This window comes from Furipterus horrens, unplaced genomic scaffold, assembly GCF_987537825.1.
Source record: "Furipterus horrens unplaced genomic scaffold, mFurHor1.1.pri manual_scaffold_4, whole genome shotgun sequence".
Lineage (NCBI taxonomy): Eukaryota > Metazoa > Chordata > Mammalia > Chiroptera > Furipteridae > Furipterus > Furipterus horrens.
This window is the reverse complement of record NW_028327174.1, coordinates 89,653,250-89,673,656: the sequence shown is the minus strand read 5'-3', so window position 1 is coordinate 89,673,656 and position 20,407 is coordinate 89,653,250. Positions and strand designations below refer to the sequence as shown.

Sequence of the window (20,407 nt, the reverse complement as noted above, 5' to 3'; positions counted from 1 at the left end):
ATAATAATCCCCTTTACCCAACCCCCTACCCTCCAAATTTTCTACAGACAACTACAAAGATAAAATGTCAACCACTTCAGAAATGTAACAGATTCTACATATAAGCTTAAAGGAATGGTTTATGGTTTTTAGATAAGCCTAACAATGTCTCTTAACTTCCAACACATGGTATTTTGTTTCGTTTCTGGAAGAAGCTTCTCTAATGAAGACGCGAGTGATGGTTATATGTTAGTGACCCCACAAAAAAGTACCAGAGATTAGCAGAATCTGACTGAGAGGTCCTTAAACTTTTTATAGTAACATAAAATGGATTCTAGATTTAGACTACTCCCAGATTCCTTGCGGTCCTGGAGTTTATTGTACATTCATGGTTTCTATATTTGAAGTGGTATTAGACAAATCAAGGGTGTTTTTACCCCCACCTTGAGTTGTCTTCTACTCTACTTTCTTGTTCTTTCAATCTAAAGAATCAATTTATAAACACTGCTCAAATAAGCATGTTTAGGTTACGGCCACATACAAACTGCATACTAAAGATAGTAAAAGTCAACCCCTTATCTTACTAGTATTTGTTCAATGAATGCTGTCTTTTTGCTCTATAATCTTATCATATGCGTACATAAAATGAGCTGCCTCGTGTCTAATCAATATGTAGTATTTAATAATACACACAGTACACCTTCCTTTAATAATTCCAGAGATGTTACACTGTCATACAACAGGCTTTGGAAACAGAAAGCCAAGGTTTAAATCTGGTTTAAACCCTTAAAAATAATGTTGTACTACTTATTGTTTTGCGTATAGTTCATTTCACTTGGCACTGGAAGACTGTTCTTCCCAAAAGAACATGCTAACTTCTTTGGGTGACTTTCTAAAAAAATATATAAATTTTTAAAATCATACATTTAGAGATTTTTAACTTTTGACAGGACAGCAGAGTAAATAAACTATAATTGAAATTTAAAGTATAAGATTCTTTTTAAACTCAAACTCCTTCTCCTTTTGATTCTACTGAAAAAGTATTCTTATTTAGGTGAATGTTTGTTTTGCTTTACCTTTAGGGAACATACTGAAGTAAAATTAGCAAAATGTTTCTTGTCACTGGCTCATTCATATTAGACTCTATACAATCCCAGAAAGAAGACTGCATTTTAAAAAGGAAAAATGGATCCTGGTCAGGTGGCTCAATTGGCTGGAGCGTCGTCCCATTGACCATACACCAAAAGGCTGCAGGTCCGATTCCTGTTCAGGGTACACACCTACACTGCAGTTTTGATCCCCATACAAGAGGCAATGGGTCAATGTTTCTCTCTCACTCTCTGTTCCTCTCTCTCTCAAACCAATAAACATATTGCCCTGGCTGGTGTGGCTCTGGTGTGGCTCAGTGCACTGCAACCCCAAAGGTCAATGGTTCGATTCCCAGTAAGAGCACATGTCTGTGCTGTGGGCCAGGTCCCTGACTGGGGGGCATATGAGAGGCAATCAACTGATGTTTCTCTCACACATCAATGTTTCTTACCCTTTCTCCCTCCCTTCCCCTATCTTTGAAAATAAATAAAATCTTTAAAATAAATAAAGAAAGTCAATAAACATATCCTCTGGTAACAATTTTTTTTTTAAAAGGAAAAATGATACAGATAAGATGTGCTAAAAAGAAGCCTATTTTATTATTTGGAAAAACTCAAAGACTTAAAGCTTTCTTAGGAGTGAATGTTAACTGCCTTTACACAGATAAATTTAATCTTTAAGACCTCCTCAAATCTGAAAATTTCAAAATGAACCATCAACCATACAAATGCACACACAGCACAAAGTCAAGAACAAAACCTTAACAGCATTTATACTAAGTAATAAAATTTTATAAATGGTGTTTTGTTTTAAAAAATCCTTTCTATTTTACAAGTTTTACAATAATTCTACTGCTTTTCTAATCAGTTACATAATTAGAATAAAACAATAAAAAATAAGGTTTAGATTTTTAAATGCAAATAAATAAAAAATAGACTACAGCTAAGAAAGGGCAAAATAAGACAAGCCAAATAAACACTTTCCTTTATAAAACACTGGCCAAATATATCAAGAGATCACAGAAAGGATGTCACTAAATTTACTAAGGAGGATAACTTACATTTCACTTATTGCCGAGTGGCAATTACATTCACCTACTTGCTAATGCATAATTATGATAATCTTTCTTTCTAAATAGTTTTTTTTTTAAATCAGATGCTAAGATTAATAAAACAAGAATGGTCAAATTAGGAAAGTTACTCTTTAGTGGACATTAATAATAAATGGACACATATGTGACTATGTTTTCAAATAGGTAGAAGGATTACTGCTGTTCTTGCCTTTGTACTATCTGACGTACCTACTCTGGGACATCTCCGTTTTGCCCTTGTGATTATCTTTGGTGTACTTCTCAGGTAACTAAAATTTACAAAGATATTCAAGTCATCTGGGAAACAAGAAAATAATTTTTAAATTTCAGGATAGACTGCTCTCCTTTTTGTCCTAGTGGTTCTAATTAAGATATGAGATTTCAGAAATGTCTCTTGTGTTGGCATAATCTGAAAAAAAATTTAATAATAAGCTTATATCTGCACTATACACAACCTAAGAGTGAGCCCATCTCTACTTCATAATAAAAATATTTAAGAAAAATGTTTTCCCAGTTTTTTAATTTTCCTTCGCTGCCTGTCCTAAGTCCCAAAGCAGTGAGGTAGATGGTACTTTGGGCAATGAAAGAGCATTTTGCTGCTTCCTGTGCCAGCTGGAAATCTGACAACTCCTCTGAGAGGCAAGTTGTCCCAATTTTTAGTAAAACTGTCTTTCTCTGGGTATGGAGAATTTAACAAGAAATAACATAACTTCTCTTAGCAATCCTTCTGCATTGAAGCATGAACTGAATGGTTGCTACTGAATCAACAACCCTAGTAATAATAATAGAGAGATTCACTTATGCAGGATTTAAAAAGGCTCAATCTCAGAGCAAAAAGCAAGTACTATTAATACCTGACCAGATTATATACAGGAGCAAAGCAAAACATTCTGACCAATAGAAAGGGTTGAGAAAGTTAGAAATGGACACAGAAACTGAAAACAGTAATAACTTTAAAAAAAAAGTGAACATACTTAATTCTTACACGCCTAGCACTTCAATATGGAAGAAAACTGGGAATAATAACAACAACACTGTTTTGATCACACTTGATGAGTTGAGATCCATTACAGCCTTTGCCAGGTTATGCAAGATGGACTTTAGTCTGTATGTTTCACCTCCCTCCACTACCTGCTACACCCAACCGCTCTTCCCCTTGGGTTTCTCCTTGAATGGCTTTCAAGATAATCAAACTTGTTTAAAAACCCTTTCCTGTAACTCTCTTCCTTTTGTCATTTTTAAAATTCTCCTGTCTCTAAATACAGTCACTGTATTTTTAGGCTGCCCTTCTCTCTTGGTGAATTCATGTGATCTCATATTGGTATTGTTTTTTCTTCAACTGAATGCTCACACTAATTTATATTTTCAGCCCCCTTCTTTCCTGAGGGCTAATTTCACATTCTTACTGGGGTTAAAGAGAGTTCAAAAATGACTCCCAGGTTTTAAATTATTTGCATTTTTAAGAGAATTCTATAAACTTGATTATATCTTTCTATGTCATGCAGACTAAAATCTGAAAAATTAAAAAGCTGATGACAATACACATAATATAGCAAAAAAAATGGATGCTGACATTGAGAGAAAATAAAACCACAAAGTAAAACCTAAAGCTTAGCAATCTAGGACCATTTGGGATCCAAGTACCTCCCTCTGCCCCCAAAATCAGAGATCTCTTTAGTCCACTGAGAGATTTATATAAGTGTATAACTACACTGTATACAATATAGTACCTATTAGCCCCATGTAGCTATTTACATTTAAGTTAATTAAACTAAAAAATCTCAGTTCCTCAGTCACAGTAGTCACTCTCTAAATACTCAATAGCCACAGGTACTGTACTTTATTACACAGCAAAGACAAAGAACATTTTGATCATCAAGAAAGTTTTACTGGATACAGCTGCAGTGCTGATTTAATCTTCATTGAGTATTCTCTATGTGTAGGCACCATGCTAGACACAGTGATATAGAAATGAGTAAGAAAAAAACCTCTCTCTGCCCTGAAAGAACACAGATCTGCCTAGTATAGGCAACATAAAAATATTTACAAGTACTAGAGTAATGACATTTGTTAGAGTAATTGAAAAAGAGGCCCTGCTCTGAATTCCAGACTAATTAGCTAGGATTTCAATCCTTTTCCTTAGCTTTTTCTGTGGACTTGGCCATGCTCACTAGGTGTTAAAATGTGATGGCAAGTACAGCTACAACTCACCACTACCTAGAAATCTCTGGGCTGTCAGAACCAGTGATGATGAGATCTACACAAGATTTAAGTTAGTTCTGTTCCTCTGAACTAGATGCCTTACACTGCTGGCAACTCTTTAAAAAAAAGCCATTATGTCACTCTGGCTATCCTCCCTTGGTCCATCCTAGGAGAAGGCTTTGCTTCAACTGTTACTTTTGGTCTGGAGCTCCCAGCATATGCTTTACCTATAGTGGTTAAGGGCCGGCCTGACAAAGTGTGAAGGCATGACCAAGGAATTAATGCTGCAACTGAAAACAAGTCTCAAGCGCCAAATCAGCAAGAAAGGAGAGAAGAGGTATGTTCTAAGCAGAAAGAGAAGGCTTAGAAGCCAGAATGAAAGAGGTAAACATAAAAGTTAATGAAAAGAGTTGTGGGCAAGCAGAGGATTCATTACAACTCAAGCAAAGAGGACATACAAGGGGGCAACAGCAGAAGATGAAGCTGGATCTCAGCCCAACTGTTAAGAGCCTTAACGCCACCACCTAAGCCCTTGGACTGGATAGCCTATAAGTAACAATCTTTATTAAGTAAATAGTCAAATGATGAGGTTTGTGCTTTCAAAAGAAAAACCTGGGAACAGGTGAAAGTCAGATAGTTGTGGGTAAATAAAGGGGAACATATGTGGATGAAGACCTAATTGAAGGTAAAGAGGAAACTGATTTGAGAGATATTTGAGAAAACTGATGAAATGCTGACAGAATCGACCTGACATGTTGGAATCCAATAAATGTTTGTTGCACAAATTACTGAGGAAGGTAATGATCACTTAAATCACAGAGAGGAGCAGAAAACAAAAACCACAAGAAACAAAAATTTAAGGGAAGGACTGGCAGAAGAAATAGTGAGAGAAACTGAAAAGGAACGAAGAAATCAACTGAGGTAATATTCCCTCTGCCTAGAGGTAATTCCCCAAGAAGGCTTGCTCCCATCTCCTTCAGACCTCTGTACAAATGTCAGCATCTTAGTGAGCTCTTCCTGGATCATACTATTTAAAATTGAACACCACAGGCATACTCTTTTTCTCACTCTCCAACTCTTTCCTGCTTTATTTTTATCTGTAATACTGATCAACTTCTAACATACTATATATTTTACTAAGGCATTTTCTTTAGTTGCATTCACCATTGTACACCAGAACCTAAAAAGTGCTTGGCATAGAGCATGTGTTAAAAAATACTTGATTTGATTGAATGAATAATGCAAAGAAATAAAAAGAGCAGGACTATTACATATAGACTTTGGATATAAAATGATGTCTAACATAGAAATTCTACTGATTATAGAGTGCCAAAATTAAAAATCTGTATAACTAAACAGTTCTTTAAGTAAAGAAGGCTCAAAAAGTGTTCTTCAAATATATACTTTATATATAATATTCAAATATATAATTAATTATAACAGTGTATTTATAGTTACAAAGTAACGAGAGAATTTTATAGCTTGAAAAAAATAAATCACAATAGTTGATAGACACACCACAAATCTACCACTTCAAGTATTAACACTTTCTCAATTTCCATTACAAATTTCCAATTCCTTTTCTGACATTTTAGCTATTATTAAATGTTAAGCAAAGGCAAGAAGCTAAAATTGAAATAATGGAATATTAGTATAATCACAGCCATCAGCTTTAAGATACAGTGAAAAGGATATAACATAAGGGGAGTAAAGAATGACCAAAAAGTTAGAAAAGTAAAAAAAATCCAAGAACACAAAAAAGCTAGCTTCAGGAAATTTCCCAAACATGACTAAGTCTCACTTTCCTCACTGACAAAATGAAGCTATCACTAGTGCCTACCACCTGAGAGTCTTGTTCTGAGACTTTTTGGGGTTTTTAAATCCATTTTAAGTACTAAGCTTGACATAGTGCCTATCACAGTCATTTACTCTTTTAATCCACAAATATTTATGAAGAACCTCCCACACAAAAGGTGCCATTCCAGGTGCTGACTGGCTGTAGTGGCATATGAAAGACACCTACCTACTCTCAGAATCCATGGCCTACTAGAAGACAAACAAATGAACTACAAAGTGTGACAAATGCTATGTAGGAAAAGCCAATAGGGTCCTGAGAGAGAAACCAAGGGAGTAAAAAAATTCAACCTTAATGTGGTCAGTGTTTCTGAGGACAGAAAAGCTAAGAAGGCATTACCTATACGATGGTATAGAAGTATAACAAAAATTAATTCAAAGTGGGTCCTAGACCTAAATGTAAAATACTAAAGTGCGTGTGTGTGCCCGCGCACACACACCCACACCCACACACACACACACACAAAGTGGTAAGTATTTTAGGCAAAAGAACTGATGGTATGTGCAAAGGCCCAGCCCAGCTATGTGAAAAGCCTGTGGTTTTTGTGAGGAACTGAGAGGAACTCCTAAAATGGAAGCATAGTAGGCCAGCGAGGTAAGATCATAAAGACAGACAGGAGGCAGATGATGCAGGACTCTGGAAGGCCACAGTAAGGATCTGTGATCTTATGCCATCAGAATTTACTCTTCGATGGAAACCTGCTGAAGTTTCCTGTTTTTCAGAGAGAAAGATAACTCAATTTATGTCTCATAAAGGTCACTCAAACTATTTCCAGAAAATGTATTACAGGGGAATGTGACTGGAAATGGAAGTATTAGTTCCAAGACCAATATAGTCCAGGAGAGAGGTGGTGCTTGCAATAGTATGGAATAACAGAAAAGTTGATAAGATTCCAGATATGTTTTGAAATAGAGTATATTCAGGGGATGAAGGAAAGGAAGGAATCAAGGATGACTCCTACACGTCTGACTTAAGAAAACTGCTTGGCTGGTGGTACCATGGTATGCAACATAGTCAAGTATTTAATTAATTTTAGCTATTCAAAAAGAGAAGGCAATTAAGTCAGCTATGAGGGAAGAGCAATATCAGACCAAATTTCCCACTAAAACTACTATAAAAGTGAGATAAAATAAAAAACTAACAAGCAAAAAACCTTGTTATTTGAAGGCATGGAGAGAGCAACCAAGAGAGCCAGTACATAGCGGTTAGGACCCCCTAGAGAAGGGAGCACATTGAGAATACCCCTACTTTTTCCCCTTGAAGTACCTGCCAATTACCAGTACAGGGCACAGAGCCACACAGAAAGCAGCATCCTGGCCCCGGTATCAGTCCCACTGGGCTGGGAAGACAAAAATTGAAAGTAGCCAGAAATTGAGGCTCCCAGATAAAAGAATGAGCTCCACATTCTGTTCAATTTTTGCCCTCCCAGAAGGAATGTGCTGAATCAAAAATAAAAGAACAGACGGACAGGAAAACCTAGCGAGAAGATGCTTCAAAGAGGCTAAAAAGCTAAGCAGAGCTCTCACCAGCTTAAAAATACTTGGAATTCAGGGCTTGCCAAGGAAGGTACATCTTAATAAATATTCCAAAGTTCCAAGTGAAACCTCAGAAGCACTACACACTAGGAGTGAGGCTATGTGAATTTCTTGATTTCCCTGAATTCCACATCATGACATATCAGTCACTGATGAATCAAAGCAGTCCGTGTTTTACTGGCCAGATAACATTAAATCCTATCAGGAGAAAGATGACACCATTCTGATCCTCTATAATTTTTCATCACAATGTTAATAAAACATTAACCGGCATTCTACAAAAAAAAAAATCAAATGATCAAAAATCAGACAACAGAAATAGGTTTGTGAGTGACATAGGTATTAGAGTCATTAGACAGGATCATTACAACAACAATTACTATAACCAAGAAAGTAGATGAAAACGTTGTGAGATTTTGAATCTGTAAATTTTAGGACTGAAAATACAAAAAACCAAAATCAATAACTCAATAATTGGTATTCCTGGATAATGGGCAGGAAAGACACGATAAATGAACTTGAAGACAGGTCAGTAAAAATATTCAACCTGATACACAGAGGGGGGGAAATGGAAACTGTGAAATGACCTAGCATACATGTAACTGCAGTCCCAGAAGGAAAGGCAAGAATTGGGTAGAAACGATATTTAAAGACTACCAGCTAAGAAAATTGTCAAAGTAACAAAAGACAGCAAACCATGGGTTCAAGATACTGTACAAACTCCATGCAAAATTACAATAAAAGCCATGCATAAGCACACAATACAGTTGGGTGTCACTTAACTATAGGATAAATTGTGAGAAATGTGTCATCACATGATTTTATGCTTGTGTAAACATCACAGAGTGCACTTACACAAACCTGAATGGTACAGCCTACTGCACACCTAGGCCATATGGTATAGTCTACTGCTGCTCCTAGGCCACAAGCCTATACAGCACGTTACTGTACAAAATAACACAAAATTAAATCAAGCACAAGAAAGAGGAAATGATGCAATCAAGAGATGCTGTACAACAATCGTAAATATAATAGCAGCCACTAACTTAGCCTCAAAATGTATAAGGCAAAATTTGAAAGAACTGAAAGAACATAGACAAATCCTCACACAGTTGGAGATTTTAACACATTTCTCCCAACTGAGTAATTAAAAAAAAAATTTAAAAGTCAGTAAAGGCTTTAAACATGATTAATAAACTTGATTTAAATAATATTTAGCATACCACACTGAATTTTCTAAAATTAACTCTAAAGAAAGCGCCAACAAATTACTCACAATTGATATCATGGAACAAATGATCCTAAGACCACAGTAGTATTAAACTGGATATCAACAACAAAAATATAACTTAAAAAAATCCCCAAATGCTTTGCTATTATACTATATGCTATGTCTAAATAACCCAGGTATCATAGAAGAAACCACAATGGAATTTAAAAAAATATTTTGAATTGAGTGATAAATAAAAATATGATATATCAGACTTGTGAGATCCAGCTGAAATTGCATTTCTAGGGAAAGTTCATAAGACTTAAATGTATATATTTAAAAAAAGAACAGATTGATTTGTGTAACCATCTCAAAAAACTTGCAAATTAATTTTTTTTAAAAACAGAAGAAAAGAAATTAAAGGTAAAAGCAGAACCTAACAGAAAATTTTTAAAAATTTAAATCTGAAAGTTGGCTTTTAAAAAACTGAAGAGACAAAGAGAAAGCACAAATAGCCAGCAAACAGATTTTACAAAGCAGATAGCATTACAAACATCATAAAGATAATAAAATACTGTGAAAAATTTTAAGCCATGTTAAGAAAATTCAGATAAAAATGAACAAATCCCTTGAAAACCGAAATTTGTCAATACTGATTTTTTTTAAATAGAAAATATTAATAGTTATATATGTATTGAGGAAAGAGAATCAATAATCCCCCAGAAAACTCCAGATGGCTTCACCAGTGAATTCTTGCAAACATTTCTATTGAAATAATATTGATCTTCACAAACTCCTCAGAGCATAAAAAACATTTCCCAGCTTATATTATAAAATCAGCATAACCCTGATGCCTATATCAAAAACTTTACAAGAAATTAAAATTACTAGTATATCTTCCTCATGAGGAAAATTGCAAACATTGTAAATGAAATATAATCTAGCATATTAAGAGGATAATGCATAATGAAGTGAGGTTTATCCAGAAATTAGTAAATATGAATCTTCCCCATCCACCAAGTTTTTAACACATATGTAATATAGCAACTATATTCCTAAGAATTTTATTTTAAAGGAATTATCAGACAAGAATCAAAAGAAATGTTTTAAAATATGCATTATTTCATTGCTTATCATAGCTTTAAATGCCTATACATAAATATGGAATCAGCTGAACAATTTATGCACTTCTAGCAGAACCCGTTCAAAATTATATGGGTCTATACTTATGGAAGCTGTTCATGACATATATCACTAAATATAAGATGCAGGATACAAAAGCAGGAATATTTCTAAGGCAAAGCCACAAATTTTATTTGAAAGTAAAAAATAAAATAAAAAATTAAACATGTATCATGAGAGAAATTTTGTCTAGACACAATGAATTGCCACCTTAATTTAAGTTCATAGAGATATAATGCCTAACTTGGACTATTTCCTTCAGAGGAAAGAACACTTTCTTCTCAAAATCCAGCCACAGAAAATTGCCCATGTATGTATTTTACTTAAGACCATAGATTTAAATCAATAGAAAATCTGACATAACAGTAACAATATGAAGACAAGAACAGAATACTCTGAAAACACTAAAAGGTAACAAATCAATCTGCTTTACATATATAAAGCAACATAGTGGTAAATTTATTGAAAAAACATATTCTACATATAAGAGATATACTGGGTTGGCCAAAAAGTTCATTTGGTAAATGGTTCTAGTAGCACTTAGTTGTCTTTAATTTCATTTCAAACAATTTTGTTAGATTGTATTGTGACAGCTGTTATCTCAGTGTGCATTTAAAAAAACAGCTTATGGTGAATTTTGTGTAGCCATTTTAATATTGAAGATGGAAGAAAATATACAATATTTTTGGTATATTAAGCTTTATTATTTTAAGAAAGGCAAAAAGGCAACTGAAATGCAAAAATAAGATTTGTGCAGTGTGTGGATCAAACGTGTCAAAAGTGGTCTGTGAAGTTTCATGCTAGAGATTTCTCCCTGGACGATGCTGCATGGTTGTCGGGTAGACCAGTTGAAGTTGATAGTGATCAAATTAATTGAGAACAATCAATGTTATACCACACGGTAGATAGCCGACATACTCAAAATATCCAAATCAATAGTTATTGGTGAAAATGAAAATTTTTCTTTTTATTTTACAGAAAAAAACCATATGGACTTTTTGGCCAACCCAATACAGGAGAACTCAAAGCTCCAAAGACTATTAAAAAACAAAACAAAACAAAACACCTCCCTTTAATTTTAGCAATTAATTAGACAATCTGCTTTCATTAAAATCATTCCAACCCAGAGATCATATATAGTGTTTTGCAAAGATATTTAAATAAAAGTCATATTTACTGGACTATGCCAGCTCAGAGCATCTAGCAGTGACCGTGTGAAACAAGTTCTGGGAAGGAATCAGAGAAATCCTACTTAGGAGAGTGTGCCTGAGGGATTTAGCAAGATTTGCTCAGGTGTGGCAGGGGGTAAGGGATTAGTATGTTCATCACTATCGTCTTCAAACCCAAGTTCTTATCCTAGCTCCTTTACCCTTTCTGAGAAAAAGTAAAAATCATCTCTGCTGATAATCACACTGTGTTGTCTCTAAAAGTCACAGACAAGGTCAATAGAAGACCAAAGATAACAATTTCTCCCAGGGCCATGCTGCAGCTCCAAAATGACTAAAGATCTCCCCCAATCCCCTTCATTTCTCTTACCTCCTCAACAACGACAGCTAAGACCTCCCATCACTAACCTCCTTCCACTTCATGTGTGACAGCATTCCATCCAGAGCTAGCCTCCACTTTTCCTGGTCTCTGATTAGAATTATCTTGCACTGCCCAAATGTTATCAAAAACTTAATTTCCTCTTCTGAAGACTACATAGCGTTCCGTAGGCATGTACTCTACCTTGCTGCTGCAAATCAACAAACCTAACTTGTCCAGCTACAAATGCATTTCTGGTGGTCTTCACCTGGTGGGCTGTAGCAGTTTTAAATATATGCCAACTGTATCAAGGATCACTGGAAGGATTAGATTAAATGTTATCATGTAAAATGCCAAGTATCTGCCTGGTAAATAGCAAGTATAAAACAATTATTAGCGTCTCTCCCCTATGAGCTCAAATAAAGCCGTACATGTAATTTTATTTTTTAAAATCATCTACATGGTTCTTCACTATCAAGAACCTACATCTCTGCAAAACATGCTTAATACCAGAAAATAAGTCCCTCAAGTAAACAGAACTCTAAGCAACCACAACAGACATGATCAAGTCCATGAAATAAAGATCATATACTTTACCATAGGGCATCTCCTAAAAATCCAATTCAGATACCATTTGCTCATTTTTAATACACTTCATTCAAATAAACTTGAAAACCTGGTTTCTACATCCAGAGCAAATAAGAATCACAACTGTAAATAGTTAGAGAGGGATAGCTAGGCATACTGACCACAGAAAAATATAATTTCTCAACAAGGCAGGAGACAGAACAACTATAATTATCAAACACAAGAAATAAAAACATTCAGAAATCTTATTATTTTGTGCAATGCCTTCTAAAATTTTTTGACTGAAAATCCCAATTGTAAAATACTTGAGCATGTATCTCCTATATATGCATATTAACTTACAAATCAAATATTAATTATATTAACTATTTAAAATATTAATTTGTTTTAATCATGCAGTCACTAAAAATAAAATTAGTATTAGTATATTAAGTAAGGGCACTATTACTGAATATCTTCTCTATTTTTTAAATTTCTTGGTTTCCCAATTTGCAAAGTTCAATGTATTCTGACTCTTGGTTTTAAGAGCTCTCAAAGACATAACAGAAAAACCTAGCTCACAAAGATGCATACCTCCATATAAAAGAATATATCACTTATTGGTTTACTAGATCGGATCACTTTTATATTCTATCACCAAATACGCACAAATTTTTATTAAAAGTCAGTTACCTGATGTCAATGTTATTAAATGTTTTTTCCCTGATGTCAGATATTTTTGCAAACTAAGCAAAATATGTTGTTTTTTTATGTTTCAAAAAAATGGGTCCAAAGTCCACTGAAACTCTGTAAGCAAGATTTTTTGACAGACTGAAAATATCTAAACATGTTTTCAAAATGGTCTCTCCATAACATTAGTTTCTTCTGAAAAGCAGGTACTTTCTCACATAGGTTAAAATGTCAATTTTGCCTTGAAAAAACAATTTAGCATTTTAATTCTCAAAAATATCTACTAGGCTTTAAGTCACCAAATATAAGTTAAATTATGCATAGCATATCAGCATTAACAGGACAGTAATTCAAAACTGTTAGATTGGGATATTTCTAAAATAAATTTCACATATTCAGAAAATGTACTGATTAAGAATCTCTCACCCAGAGAGTCCAGTTACCATGAATTCTACAGTCAATTTTACGCACCAATGACAGGAATTCTTAAAAAGCCTATTTAAAAAGCATATACTTCAGTCTCCTAAAATACATTTACTGTTTCTATTCTGTAAGCTAGTGGAGCCATCAGTACTTTATCCACTAATTTAAATAACTTTAAGCCTTAATATTACAAATATATTTTCCATTTTCAAAGTAGTAAGTAAAAGACTTAATATTTAATACAATTATTATTAGTAGTAGTATGAAACAATATCTACTTTTTTTTTTTTCCATAAGTAACAAAGAGAGTAATGCTTAGCTCTGACTGGTGTGGCTCAGTTGGTTGGGCATCATCCGCAAAGAAAAAGGTTGCCAGTCAGGGCACATGCCTGGGTTGCAGGTTCAGTCCCCAGTCGGGCCACATATGAGAGGCGACTGATGTTTCTCTTCTCACATCAATGTTCTTCCTCCCTACCTTCCCTTCTCTATGAGCTAGGGTGAACTAAACATTGTTTTCACGGGGGAGTGGAAGGAGGATTTAGAGCTCAAAAGGAGCATTGAAAGTTGAGGGAGAGAGGACTTCCCGCCAAGATGAAGGCTTAGACTGACATGCTCAGTCTCCCTCTACAACTAAGAAGGAATTCGACTACCTCAAAACAAAAGATAACTATAAATTCCAGAAAATAAAACTACATGGAAGTCCAACATATGAAGTTATAAACCAGCGGTGCTCGTCTGGATGGGTAGGAGGGGTGAGATCAGAATCGGGACGGAAAGGTCGGGCTGAGCTGTCCAAGGTAGCAGCGGGAATAGCAGTGGGACTGCGAGAAACACCAGGGGAGCAATCCCGGCTGCAGTCGAGATCCGGCAGCTCGGGATTCCAACGCTGGGGAAGGCAGACCCCCCATTGCCTTGGACTGTGAGACTGTGGGGAAGGAGCCTCCCGGTCTCTCAGTGGAGAGTAACGGCAGGAATCCATCTTGGACTCCCGCCCCCACACAAAGCACCACAGAGTGGCGAAAAAGGTCGCTGATCGCTGCAGCCCCCCCTCCCCCCAGTGAAAATGCATGGGGCTCTGCCCCCTATAGCCTGCCCGGGAAGCAAAGCTAAACACAAATCTGTTAGAATGAAGCAGACAACAATTGAAATCCCGGTGACACAGCTCACCAGGCAGCAGATGCGAGACCTGACAGAGGAGCAAATAAAATACCTTTCGGAGGCTCAGTTCAGAGCTATAGTTATAAGGTGGCTTACAGAATTAACAAAAGATTTGAAACAAGACAGGGAAGAAAAGAAAGCCACCCATACTGAAATGAACGAAAACACATACGAGACAAGTGGTGAGGAAATAAAACCCAAAGATCAAATCAACAAACCAGAACATAGGGAAGGAACAAACAGTCAACCAGTGCAGAAAGGGGAAACAAAATGCGAGGAAAGTGAGAAGATAAAAAACCTCTGGGACAGCTTATAAGTGATCGAACATTCGGATAACAGGATTGCCAGAGGGCAAAGAAGAACTAGAAATTGAAAAATTTTGTGAAAAAATAATGAACCAGAATTTCCCTAACTAGGGGAAGGAAACAGACTTAAGGTCCAGGAAGCACAGAGAGTTCCAGAAAAACTGGACCCAGGGAGAAACACTCCAAGACACATTATAATCAAAATGTCAAAAATTAAAGGTAAAGAGAGAATCTTAAAAGCAGCAAGAGAGAAGAAAAGAATCATGTACAAAGGGGTTCCAATTAGACTATCAGCTGACTTCTCAAGGGAGACCCTGCAGGCAAGAAGGGACTGGCAAGAAATATTCAAAGTAATGAAAATCAAAAACCTACAGCCACGAATACTCTATCCAGCGAAACTGTCATTCAGAATAGAAGGGCAGAGAAAGTACCTCCAGGACAAAGTAAAACTGAAGGAGTTTATCAGATCCAAACCACTGTTATACAAGATGTTAAAGGGACTGGTTTAGAAGGAGGAGGATCAAAACTATGAACGTTAAAATGAAAACTATCACAACCAACAACAGAAGCTAGGGATTCGAAACAAAGGCAAACTAAGTAGGCAACGAGAGTGGAAAAAGAATTATAGGTATGGGGAACATATTGGGGGGAGGTCAGCACGGAGGGAAAAGGGGGGAAGGGAAGGAGATGGTACGGGAATTAAGAAGCACAGTAGGAGGGAATGGAGTAGACAGGAAGATGTTGAGAGGAACTATATGCACAACCAATGGACATGGACTAAAAGGGGGAGACAACTGGAGGGAGGGGAGCCACTGGGTGGAGGGGAGCAGAGGGAAAAGAAATTGGGACAACTGTAACAGCATAATCAATAAAACATATTTTTTTAAAAAAGAAAGTTGAGGGAAATAATTTATTTGCTTTAATAAAAACGTCTAATTCAGAACACCAAAATAAGATATAGTCAAGTAAAACAAGTTAGAGAAAGTTTCCATTAGAGATACATTATTTATATTAAGCTGTTCATCAAAGCACACACTTATACGTACTCGTATATAGAACTGGTACACTTTAGCTTCATTCATAAAACCTCCCAACTTACTCTTAAAATAAGAGCTCTAGCAAAAGAAAGAAAAAAAAAAAAAGCTGTAAGGGAATAGAAAATTTGGGGCACCAGATCTTAACGTTTTTGTCAAAGTTAAAAGATTTTCTATTCTCTGGACCTTTTTCTAGCATAGCATTGTCCCCTAGTACACTCAACACCTGTCATTTTACTTTAACTTGGAAAAGTGGTAAAAGTTCACTTTGAAAGGAAACTCATTTTAGTAATTTCCTGTCCACCAGAGGGCTCCAATATTTCTTCCACAAATGGAAGAGATATAACATTATAGTAAAAATATTCATTAAGTACTGAAAACATTCAAATTATCATTATCTCATTTAACCCCAGACTAAAAAATTTTAATCCGCTACAATTTCTACATTAATAGTTCAAAAAGATACAGGACTTTTAACTTTTATCATCTAAAATGTTTCAAATATCAAAACTGCTTTGCCATTCATTATTCTCACACTAATTGTAAATTTCTCTTGTAGGTAGGGTTTTCAATTTTATAGATAGCATCAAATAAAATTTTAAGTCCAAAAGTCTAAATAGTAGCTCAAATGTCTTATATAATACTTTTATAAATATAATTTATTTCTTCATAGCTTTCCTAATGCAGAAAATGAAATCACCACCTTATCTAACTAGCCTTAGGCTTATTACTAACAGATAAACATGATCTTTCAGAAAATCTACATTCATTAACATAATTTATGCTACAATTATAAACAATGAATATTGCCCCATCATGACCCATGATTTGGGCCCAGGAAAAAAAATACTAAAGGAAGTGAATCATTTAAATACAATGTATTATAATGATATTTGTTCAGATTATTTTCAGATTTTTTTCACAAGTAAGTTATTACACTGAAGTGGTAGTAAATCTCTTAGTTCAAACTCAATCACTCTTAGTAAAAGAAAAGCCAATCAATATTTTATGTAATTTCATTTATATTATTTATAGGACATATTTACAGACTGTTAATTGGAAAAGTATCCACTGTAAATTATTTTTTTAAAGAGTATTGCAAATTCATTCACTAGGGGTGGCACTCCCCCTCCCAAAAATCAACTTGCTAAATTTGGGTTAAAAAAAAAAGAAGACACCTTATGGTAAACACAAACATGTATTGAATGTTTAAAAATAAGTTTTCAATGTGAGTTATAGTTACAAAACAAAAAAGATGCTAAAAAGTCTATTTTAAAGTGAGTCACAATCACTGCCATAAGACTTTCCAAAAACATCAATTGATTTACCATTTACTGTAGCTCAAGAATAAATATCTCTAATGAAAACAAAACAGGGGTTGCAACTTCATTGTTCCACCTCACTGCCAAATAGGATTTTCCTATACAACTGACAAACACCATTAACATGGAAAAGAGCACATTTGTTTGTAAATAGCACATACTAGCTGTCACCACTTAGAAAGCTGAAAATTTTACTGCACCTAGCAAAAAGTGTATGTATTCATACTTTCAAAAGCACATACCCTGATCAATTTAAAGTCACACTGTAAGGGAAATGTCAGATTGTAGAAGGAGGTGGGGGTGGGAAGGCTGAGGCTTTGTAGAGTGGTAAAATTGTTCTCACTTTGTCATGAATTAAGAAACTCAATTTAATTGTCATTATTGCTATGAAGAGTTTAAAAATATGAAGCACTTGATGGACTTTTAACCAGTATTTACCATATTATACTCCAAAAGGTTGAGAATTCTAGGAGCATATCAAATGAAGGCACGTTTTAAAAACATGAATAGCAAATAAAGGTTTAATAAGCTTTAACAGAAGGGGGAAAACAAACCCTCAAGACCTTCAAGTTGAACAGCTAAAAAACAAAAAATAAGCAGAACAATCTCATCTGAGCTATACCCTAGACACACTCTGAAACAGCATTATCAGGGTATGTTTATTACATAATACTGCCGTGCCCTTGCATATCACCTTTAATGAAGGGATCTCAAAGCACCACACAATCATTAAGGCCTTAAAATACGGTTTAAAACAGAATAGTTCTACTTTATAATTGCAACTATTAATAAAACCTTGCCACTACTTCCCAATCCCGTGACCCAAACATTAGCTTCCAAACCTCTCTTACTTGGAAGCAGTACTCCCCAAATCATTTCAATTTGTGACTGATGCTATGCACATTCCAGCTTTTCTTCACCACTGGGCCTAAAGAAAGCAGTGGCACTATTTTAATGACACAAATCTATTACATTCTAATGCTGTGAAAGAATAGTGCACATCTCTTGCAGTGTGCAGGATGATATAAAATGGTGGCTTTATAGAGAATACATTTTTGCTGGAGGTGATAAGCCCAAGCACTTGCCAAACGGGAAATAGCATTTTCCAGCTCAATCCAGAGACCTCTCCAGGCAACTTCCACAGAGAGGTAGAGAAAACCCTGTCCAGCTATCTCCCAAAGCAGGCAGGAGGGCAAGGAAAAAAATAAATAAATAAATAAAAGGACAACGCGTGAGCTCTAAAACTCAGGAAGTTGCTGCGTGGCAACCCAAGAGATTGAACGCTGTGGTTCCTTTGCGTTAAAACAGCACATTAAATGGGAACTCCAACATAAGCAAAGTGTCTTTAAACCAAGGTCAAAGTACGCCATTTAAAGTCATTTAATTTTTTAAATTATTTTAAAGTCTGTAAATGTTGCTCCTATAGAAACATCTGACATTTTTAAATGTAATCAGCAAAATTCAATTTTGTTTTTTGCTGGAATACATTAACACTCAAATGTTAACTAAATGTAACTATGTTAACATCAATTCTTCCATAAACAAGATTATTCATCTTCTTAATTGCATTATGTTTGTCCCCAGGACAGCAAAGTGTAATTTCACACTCAAACAAACCTACTTCCAGCACCCTGTAAGACTACACTGTTACTACTGTTACTCAACAAATTCACAGCCTTAACATGCACAGACAAAAACAAAACCACCACTAAACAAGAATACTTTTTGTTTCGCATTTTCAACATTCAAAGATCAAGGCTCAATAATGTGTTTTATTAGCTTTTAAAAGTCCGATGATGCAATATGTACTAACAAATACTTGGTACTAGAAGTCTTGGAATAGTCATTAGAAATCCCAGTATATGATCAGTCTAGATATGTGAAAATTCACAAACATCTTAATATTTCTGTTGCCATACTTGTTCACCTAGACATTTCAAAAAGCTCACCGCAAATTCCTGTGGACTTTTTCTTGAATAGATAAGATACACGGCCCTGTTCTTGCAAAGACCCAAGTTTGCACCTACTGCATTTAATGAGCTCCTCAGTGTCAGAGGGCAAGATTCCCGTTTTCCTGTCTCCCTCTGCATCTAGTAGGGACACCGTCCTCGGCTCTGCCCACCGTCAACTGACATTTTCCGAAGCTTTTAAGATACAAATTACAAGTGTTCAGAGGCTTCAGGCAGAGAGATCTCCACTTCAAGATACATCGCTACACTTTCCCGACTTCTCCATTGCCTTTAATGATTAAAAAACAAACAAACAAACAAAAAGAACGTCCAACTTCTCCAAATCTCCCAGCGCGGTTGCTTTTCAACAGTCTCCTGCAAACCCTCGCTCCACGCCTGCATTCTTTCTGATTAAATAAGACTGGAAACCACAATTAAATCAAAGGGTGTAGTAACAGTCTTCACTCACCATATCCGCCGGGACATTGCTGGACATCTTGCCGCTTGATATATACACCCAGATGTTCACGGGGAGGGGGGCACAACTAAAAGGGGCAGAAGTCTTCACGCCACAGAAATCAACGTCAACGATCTCGATTAGCTTGCGATGTGCTTTCCAAAAACTAAGTGATTTGGGAGCCCAAGTGGCGACCTGGCCAAGGTTCTGCGCGGAGAGGATCGATCTCCAGGAGCCGTGAGGCCGGGGCGGAAGGCACTCCGGGAGCGGAGCAGCCTGTAGTCGTCGTCGTCGTCGTCAGCAGCAGCAGCCCCAGGACCGGCCGCGCCAGGTGAACCGAGCCGAGTGACACACGGGCATGGAGCGGTGGGAGGGGGTTAAATGCGGGCCGGCAGTGATTCACACTCGCGCCGGAGTCAAGTCCTCATCAAGCAGAATGCCACGACTGGAGGTACACAGATAACTATGCGGCTACACATGGACGCGTGAGCTGAGTGGCCAGCGGGGAGAAACTGCTCACCTCGCGCCGCCTGGGCCGGGCGCCGGGCCGCCCGAAGCCGCTTTAAAGGGCATTTAACTCGTTGGTAGTCAAGGCCGAAGCCCGGGGCGGCGCGCTGGGGACGCAGAGCCCGGGCCAAGGAGAGACCCACAGCCCCTCGGGGCTCAGGCCACGGGCGCCTCCGGGCCGCACCGACTCTCGGGGCGCATCGCCTCCGCTCCTCCGCGCTCCACTCCGGCCTTTCCCTCCCCTTCCCAGCCTCGCGAGCTCCCGCGACGCCGACTCCGGCCGGTCCCCGGAAGAGGCCGGTCTTCCTTCTCAGCTTGGGATCAGCTTC

The 20,407-nt window shown here is 36.6% G+C and overlaps 1 protein-coding gene across 1 annotated transcript in view; it reads right to left on the bottom strand.

Annotated features, from left to right (window-relative positions):
* UBL3 (ubiquitin like 3) overlaps positions 1–20,074 on the bottom strand; it is a 66,070-nt gene extending 45,996 nt beyond the window's left edge. The window contains exon 1 of the mRNA XM_090273744.1: positions 19,584–20,074. Coding sequence (XP_090129870.1) covers positions 19,584–19,610 — 27 coding nt within the window. The 5' untranslated portion in view covers positions 19,611–20,074. The remainder of the gene's footprint in view (positions 1–19,583) is intronic.
* Positions 20,075–20,407: the final 333 nt, after the last annotated feature.